This window comes from Etheostoma spectabile, chromosome 24, assembly GCF_008692095.1.
Source record: "Etheostoma spectabile isolate EspeVRDwgs_2016 chromosome 24, UIUC_Espe_1.0, whole genome shotgun sequence".
Taxonomy (NCBI): Eukaryota; Metazoa; Chordata; class Actinopteri; order Perciformes; family Percidae; genus Etheostoma; species Etheostoma spectabile.
Window position 1 is genome coordinate 7,427,825 of NC_045756.1, and position 9,143 is coordinate 7,436,967.

At 42.6% G+C, this 9,143-nt stretch overlaps 1 protein-coding gene across 1 annotated transcript; it reads right to left on the reverse strand.

Annotated features, from left to right (window-relative positions):
- Nucleotides 1–237: 237 nt before the first annotated feature.
- On the reverse strand, nt 238–4,088 carry LOC116674047 (leucine-rich repeat-containing protein 4C-like). Its single transcript, XM_032506568.1, is given in 3 exon segments — nt 238–495; nt 497–1,524; nt 3,704–4,088. Coding segments are annotated over 2 exon segments (1,173 nt in total). The 5' UTR covers nt 1,511–1,524; nt 3,704–4,088; the 3' UTR covers nt 238–336.
- Nucleotides 4,089–9,143: the final 5,055 nt, after the last annotated feature.

Genomic DNA, 9,143 nt, shown 5'->3' on the forward strand with positions numbered 1-9,143 from the left:
AAAGCTGTCGATGATGTAGTGGAGTAACTTATAAGTACTAGTACTAAAGCTGTCAGATGAATGTAGTGGGTAACTAAAGAACTAGTGAACTAAAGCTGTCAGATGGATGTAGTGGAGTAACTAAAGTAACTAGTAACTAAAGTAACTAAATCTGTCACATGACTGTAGTGGAGTAAAAATATTTCTCTCTGAGATGTAGCGGAGTAGAAGTAGAAAGTGGCATGAAAAGATAAGACTCAAGAAAAGTACAAGTACCTCAACATTTGGACTTAAGTACAGTACTTGAGTAAATGTACTTAGTTACATTCCACCGCTGGACAACAGCTGCCTGGAAATCTAATCTTGTCTAACTGTGCCAGCAAATAAAGCATGTAAAAAAATAAATAAAATAAAACACTGCGTTTTGTTCATATATCTGAGAGGAAAACAAAAGAAAGAAGAATCAATTGTCCGACTCGTCCGATAGCGCTCCCTGCTGCGTCCAGTGCTTCCTCTTCTTCTGCTTCTTCCTCTTCCTCTCGCCCATCAGCATGGCGGCCAGCACCGTTATCACCACAGTGAAGGTGATGACAAGCACGGTGACCGTCTCGGCGAGGCACAGCCCTGTGTCCACGTCCATCAGCCGGTAGTCCCTGAGGACCGCAGGTTCCACGCAGGTCAGGTTGTAGTAGTCGTCCAGGAAGAGCCTCTGGATGCTCCGCAGCTTCCGGAAAACCCTCTGCAGGTCGCAATCGCAGTTCCACGGGTTCCCCTCCAGCAGGATGTGGGCGCTGTACGCGTGGATGCCGAGGAACGTCTTGAAGTCCACGGTGGACATCTGGTTGTAGGCTAGGTTGAGCACCGTCACGCTGGTGAGCGGCTTGAAGACGCCGGTCTCCGTCTTGCTGATCCGGTTCCCGGCCAGGTTGAGGACCTCCAGGGAGCGCAGCATGGAGAACGCCCCGCTCCGCAGCGACGTCAGTCGGTTGTCCGGGAGGTGGAGCTGCCGCAGCCTGCTCATAGTGGAGAACGACCGCACCTGGATGGTGTGGATGCCGTTGGCGGTCAGGTTTAATCGTTGGAGGGCGTCTAGGTGCAGGAAGCTGCGGCTGTCCAGGCTCGTCAGGCGGTTGTGGGAGAGCTGCAGCTCCTTCAGGAAAGCCAGGCCGGCGGAGAAACCCTCCGTCAGGACAGAGATGCGGTTCCAGCTCAGGTCCAGTTTCTGAAGGAACTCCATGTGGGAGAAGGCGGCGTCTTCCACCACGCTGATGTTGTTGTTCTGCAGCAGCAGGACTCGAAGCTTGCGGGTTTTGGCGAAGGAGCGTTCGGGGATGCCGGAGATTTGGTTATCGGACAGGTCCAGGAGCTCGGTGTTGGGGGGGACTCTGGCGGGCAGCTGGTCGAAGTGCGCCCGGGAGCAGATGGTGAACTTCAGATCGCCTCGACAGTCGCAGCCCAGCTCACACCAGCTGTTGTGAGACCTGGAGGATGCCTCCGTCACGGTCAGGACGAGGAACAGGAACAGGAACATGGCGCCAAAGCTCTCTGAAAACATTGAGATATGCGGTTATGGCGTGTTAGTTTAAACGGAGGTTAGTGCTTCGACAATGACGGCAGAAACATTAACTTGCTAGATATCTTTGCCTAAAGCCTCCAAAACACAAACAATGAAGTTCAAAGATTCTCAGCTCCCACATCCCTATGCAAAATTAAAAGACAAAAAAGATTTTTACATTATTTACACATTGTGTTGTCTCATAAAACAACTGCACCTCCTCTGTTGCAAGGCGTCCCCCATGGATCGATGCTTGGTCCTCTACTTTTCATCCTCTACATCCTGCTACCCGAAAAATACCATATGCAAACATGGTCTCCACTTCCACTGCTACCCGATGATGTCCAGATCTACTTTTCCACCACATCCATCACCATAGTTACCTTGTTCACCGCCTGGCTCACCGATTTTCACCTGAATACAAACTAACTTCCTCCAACTCAACTACAATAAATCTGATATGATCATCTTTGACCCCAGATACTTCACCCAAAACACCCTCAACTTCAGTCCCTCCATCCACAACTCCACCCTGTCTCCATCCCCGCAGCCTTGGAGTCATCTTCACATCAACCACACCACCAGTTCTGCCTATTTTTACCTAAAAAACATTGCCCATCTCCGCCCATCACTCACCTGCTCTACCGCCGAAACTCTGACACACGCCTTCATAACTTGATTCTTGACTTGAACTTGATCATAAATTGACTACTGCATAGACTACTGCAAAAGCCTTAAAGAAACTTCAATACATCCAAAACTCACCCACCCACACCCACTCCCTTGACCCCATCACTCCCGACCTCCAGAATCTCCACTGGCTCCCCGTTCCCCAACGCATCCATTTTAAATTCCTCCTCATTATTCACAAAGCCCTCCATAACCAGGCACCTTCCCACTACCACAGACATGCTTCACGGCCACAATCCCCCCCCCCCGTAACCTCCCCTCACCGTCACTTTGGACCAAGCATCGTACCCGGGGGGTGTTCACTTGCTTTTATTGTACCTAAAATACCTAAAATACCTAAAATAAAATAAGATAAGAAAACTTGTATTTGTCCCACAGTGGGGAAATTGCAGTTTGCAACAGCAAAGACAAGAGCAGAGCAGAAAAAAGGCTATATAAATAAAATATATATTATCATGTATGTGTGTATCATGGATGTGGAATCCACATCAAGTTTTCAAAGAGACCAGAAACTGGTTTCAAGAACCATTTTCTTTTTTTATTTAAGAATAACCATGAAAAAGTCTCTGGAACAATAAAGTCATCCAGAAGATGAAGCAATGTTTTTCTTAGACACTCAGAGCAAGGAGAAGAAGAGCATGGGCCTGTTTCAGTCTTTACTCAGTCAGGCGTGCTGATGCTTTTAAATGCAAACAGGTTGAAGCATTTTGTATTATTTGTGAGGTTTTATACCGTTAAGAAAGCCAAGAGAAATTAAAGCTATTAATACACTTTTATCTTTTATCTATTCACTTCCTCTCCTTGCACTAGCAAAGAGTGCCCGACAAAAGTTTGTATTACTGATACATTTTATGTCTTGCAATATCTCAAAAATAATCAGAACGTTATTGTAGCAAATGAAGGAACAGATACAGTGGATGGGATAAGGATAAAGAAAAAAAATGCAGATAGCTTTTTTTATCCCCAAGGGGCGATTCAGAACCTGTAGTCCACTGAAACACACACACAAACACACATACAAATACATACATACATACATACATACATACATACATACATATACTGTACATATATACATATGGTATATGGTATATGTATATATGTACAGTACATACATACATACATACATACATACACAAACATTTACACACCACAACAAACACACACCCAAAACACACACACACACACACAACCCACAACACACACCACACACACACACAAAATGTACACAATATAATATATATATATATATATATATATATATATTCCTACTTCCAGTCTGACAGAAGGAGCACATTAAAAAGGCATTTGGGAAAGTTTGAAATCCTATAAGCATACAACAAGAAATACATTTGAGATAAGAATTGAATAAAGAGACAATAAAGTATGATAAAGAGAAATGAAAAACATTTTTAAAAAGAGTTAGATTTTTCTGTGAGAGTGACGGAAACCGTCTGGTTCTAACGCTTAAGGTCTTACCGTCAGTCTGTTTTCACCTGCTTGTCAACACGCAGCCGGGCGACAGGTGGAAACTGGGCAAGATGGAGGCGAGGGGGGGGGAGGTTGTCACGGCCCGGAGGATCCACACCACAAAGAGACAGAGTGATGGAAAGAGACACAGAAAGATGAGAGGGGAGAGGGGAGGGACAGCGCGTCAATTATTCACCAGGCAGCGCCGGGGAGGTTTGTGGGAGGGGGTTAAAGGACGGAGGCAAGCTGTAAGAGATTGAAGCCAAACTGGGCCACAGGCTGAGAATTAATCGGTCTGAACAGATTTGATAGATTGCAGGCGGAGGTGGTGTTGAACTATTTATAGATTTGTATTTAATCACATAAGAACTGGGTGTAAGAATTCTTTTGCTCCAGATCTTTTAAAGTGACTACGGTAACTTTGTGATGTTTCTGAAAGTGTTTTTTATTGTTGTCTAATTCTATTTTAGAAGTTTTCTGCTGTAGCTATGGCTGATAGTGGGGCAGGGCCATCGCAGGAAGAAAGGAAATTATTATTATACAGTTATTTATGAGTTCTCATTAAAATATATGATAATAATTTGTTTTATTGTCACAACAGAACAGTTCTGATAAATACAATGTATAAAAATATAAACTTAAGATATGAAACTTAAAGTCCTTTGAACAAAAACACAATAAAAACATAGTAGCCAACAGGGACGTTGTAGAGCGTCCTCTGGTGGACAGACTATGCAACGCCAACACTAACAAGGACGTTGTAGAGCGTCCTCTGGTGGACAGACTATGACAGGCTATCCAATGCCAACACTAACAGGGACGTTGTAGAGCGTCCTCTGGTGGACAGACTATGACAGGCTATCCAATGCCAACACTAACAGGGACGTGGTAGAGCGTCCTCTGGTGGACAGACTATGCAACGCCATCACTAACAGGGACGTTGTAGAGCGTCCTCTGGTGGACAGACTATGACAGGCTATCCAATGCCAACACTAACAGGGACGTTGTAGAGCGTCCTCTGGTGGACAGACTATGCAACGCCATCACTAACAGGGACGTTGTAGAGCGTCCTCTGGTGGACAGACTATGCAACGCCATCACTAACAGGGGCGTTGTAGAGCGTCTCTGGTGGACAGAATACGCAACATCCATACAAACAGGGAGTTGTAGAGCGTCCTCTGGTGGACAGACTATGCAACGCCATCACTAAAAGGGACGTGTAGATTGTCCTCTGGTGGACAGACTATCAACGCCTTCAATAACAGGGACGTTGTAGATTGTCCTCTGGTGGACAGACTATGCAACGCCATACTAACAGGAGTTGTAGAGGTCCTCTGGTGGACAGACTATGCAACGCCATACTAACAGGGACGTTGTAGAGCGTCCTGGTGGAAGACTATGCGACGCCATCACTAACAGGGCGTTGTAGAGGTCCTCTGGTGGACAGACTATGCAACGCCATCACTAACAGGGACTTGTAGAGTGTCCTCGGTGGACAGACTACAACGCCCATCATAACAGGGACAGTTGTAGAGTGTCCTCTGGTGGAAGAATAAACACGCAACACTAACAGGGACGTTGTAGAGCGTCTTGGTGGCAGGACTAAGGAAACAACGCCAATACTAACAGGGACGTTGTAGAGCGTCCTCTGGTGGACAGACTAAACAACGCCAACACTCATAACATGGTTGACCGTCAGTTTTTTATTTTATTTTTTTATTTGTCATCATAAATGATTCTGATGAATTAATATAAAAAAGATTAAAAAATTTTTTGTAAATGCCGATACCAAAAGGCCTAATATCGGCCGATATACCGATATATCGGTCGGGCTCTTGTCCTTGGGTTTTTATGCAATGCGTTATATTAACCCAAGTTCTTATTACATTGATTGCTACAACAATATCTTAATACTTTGGCTCGTGACACAGTGACAGTGATACCCAGTGATCCAAAGTAGGCTAAGTTACCGTATGCTGCACTTGAAATGCAGCGATGCATCTGTAATTTATTCTCTTATTGTAAATAATGATTTTCTGTCTGAGCAAAATATTAATCGCAACTACATGACCTTCCGGTAACACTGCCTCAGTAATCTACAGGGACAATACAGCAAAATATGAAGCGGCAAACACATTGATTTCCTGCATTACGGTGAATGTAATTTAAAGTAAATTGGTATTGAATCTAATTTTATTCTGCGTATTCAAAACATCACATGTTTCGGGGTGTTTTTAGAAATCGTATACATCTTGTTAACGTTAGCCATAAGCTCCATACGTTTAAAGCTACAGTACATGACAGACCCGACAGTCAAAAATCACAATTAATCACATCTTATCTATATTTTTACATATATTTTTCACACTCCTATGTTTTTATAACAATCTTTGACGTTGGTCCAGTGTTAAGGGAGATCCCTGCAGTCGACAGTGGAGAAACAAGCTACAATTTAAGTTATTGGGCGATTGTGCATCCTCAATTTCCGTCCACCAAAGTGCTTGTTTTGCCCCTGACAGGCTCAGATTAACATTCTAAGTGACAGATATCAGAGGCGAGCTGCAGTTCAGATGAGATTATTTATTCTGCTGTGTAGGATGAAGGGAGGATTTATTGGATAGACGGTGATGAGGAGCAGACCTGTTGGTCACAGAGAGAAAGATTACACTAATACCGTCCAAATCCCCGGCCCAGATTAACAACTCCCCGCGGCCGCCGTCCATCCACCTCCATTACCCGAGGAATCCCAGCGTGAAGCCAGGACCACGGTAAAGAAAAAAGAAAGGAAATAAGCTTTTCGCTGACTCATAATTCCCCCTAAAGCTGTAAATGTGTTCAAGATATTAGTTATGTTTTTTTATAAATTCACTTCATTCTGCAACAGCTTCTTCCCACAAGCCATCACACTCCTGAACTCAAAGTGACCCTCCTCCTAGAAGGAGCCTCCTGTGAACTATGATACTGCAATAACAGCATTTATTTATGAATGTGCAATAACAATATATATATTTTTTTAATTTGAAATCAATTGTATTTGCCGCCATTCAATATGTGCAATAATAACATTTATGCTGCTCCCTTTTTAGTGTTAATGTAAAACTAACTCTCTGTGGTATTTGTATTTTTTATTACACTTATTTTGGTTTTAGGCAGTATTTATGGGCCGGTGGAATACAAATTTCATTCATGCACACTGTATGTAAAGTTGAATGACAATAGGTGCCTAATGCAGAACTGTGAAAGGCAGCTGTCGCAAAATATTAATATTTTATAATACGGTGCTGCAGATAATTTAACATTTTTGGAAACATGCTGATTCACTTCCTGGAATATGAAGCTCCAGCCAGCCAACGGTTAGCTTAGCTTAGCATACAGACTGGTAACGGGGTAACAGCTAGCCCTCAGTTTTGCAGTGTGTTTGCTAGTTTTAGTTAGTTAACCCCCCCCCTCAAACACAAGCAGTAGCTAAGACTTACATTATACTCTGTGGTGATTTTAGGTTCACCATGGGCCGAGGGTTCTATCAGAACTATGAACTAGTTCATTTTTGGAAGTAAAATTCACAGTTGAATAAAATTACAAACTAGCTGATGTAGAAGAGTACACACATATGGTGTGGGGTGGTTCCCGACTCACAGCAGGATTACAGTGGGACAGTGAACACATGAAATGAAGGCGCTACTACCCGTTAATCCCTGTGGACCATACAGGGATTAGGTCCACGTTCTGCTGCTGAGACATTACAGTCGGACTCAGGGTTTACTTCTCAATTTCTTCTTATGTAGCTCAGCGTAAATTCTTTCAGGAAGACCTAGCAACTGATCCGTTCTCTCCTAAATGGAATCAGCTGTTGGAGGCGGTCACCTTCCTGCTTTAACCAATCAGATTCATACACAAATTGCAAGGGCCAATCCCAGAGTCACAACCCTGCTTTTAAAAAACACTTTCTCCCCTTGCTATTCAGCTGTCATTGCAGGTTGATGGTTCTCTACCCCTATATATATATATTTTTATTGAGCTGTAAAATAAACCTAATTTGCATATCTGCAAACATGTCTTTCCTGATTGGCTCCTACAGTTAGTGCTTTTAACGCTCCTTTACCCATTTTAAGATATCTCCCTGAATTCTCCATTTAAGGGTGTTTGCATATAACTAATCCATGTGTGTTCCGTATGAAAATGTTCAAAAGAAACTGTCTGTATGGTGGCGCCCCAAAATCATCATCAAGCATCAGGGCATGTCAATCTTTCAGTTTCAGTATTCTGCCCCTTTTTTGCCCTGCAACTCACCGGTGGGGATGTACACACTACTACTGCAATACTTAGAGATACTTTGGCCCTATGCTGAAATAGTTCTCAAATCACTCTATTGTTTTGGGGTTCAAACATTGACCCTTGTGTTGTCCTCCCGGGTCAAAAACGGACAACAGTTTGACATTTTTGTCCCTTTTTCAGACTTTTTTTTTTTAGTTCTCCAGTAACTTTTTGGAATTCATGGTCAGTAACCCTCATTTAAATAGAATTATACCTAAATGAGTCAATAAATGAATTTTTTGACTAATAGTTAAGATCAGAGGAATGAAAGGGATCACTTGAATTTGCAAAGAGCGTTGGAAGGAATCCAATCCATTTTTGTGGTAATTTGGTTAAAAAGAAACCCATACTTCAGATATAGATATTTTTTAAAGGGGTCAGATTTGACCCGAGGACAACGGGAGGGTTAAGTTTGAAATATTTGTGTGCTAAAAAATGTCAAATAGTGCATCAGGTAACGATTAGTATTTTTATGTTTTATTTTTATTGTTTTATTCATATCATTGATTTATTGCTTTATCAATAAAATGTCAGAAAAAAGGTGAAAGATTCCGAGGTGACGTCTTCAAAAGCTACTTTGAAATTGATTTTCCATTTCACTTTGACAAAGAAAAACATTACATATGAGGTTTGAGAGGACTGTTGTGCCAATCAACTAACTTCATCTTTTTTGGTTTTGTTTGAATATGTTTTAATCCTTTAAATCTTATCTGTATGTGAAGTCTGATCTAAAAACCAGCCAGTGTCCTTTTAATCCGGGTTCCCTTTTTTTAATAAAAGATCAACATACCGGATTGTCTCACCCGAGGGTTGTCTTCCAAGTAGCCAGCAGGGGGCGGGACAACGCTGTCTGAAACCAAAAGTGGATTTAACAAAGGTTAGTTATCTCTCTCTCTTTCCAACTTCCCCCTCGGTATTAGCTCCTCTATCTTCTAGTATTTTAGTTTTTGATCCTGTGGGTAGTGTTCTTTGATCGTCTCTTTAATGCACATATTCCTCTCTTTTGCTCTTAAACGTATTTACAAAATCCCTTTTGACTGAATCAGAGTCGACATGACGCTGCTGGTGTACACACTGTAGGTGTGTGTCTGTGTGCGTGTGTATGTGCATTTGTGTAGGTGTGTATGTGTAGGTG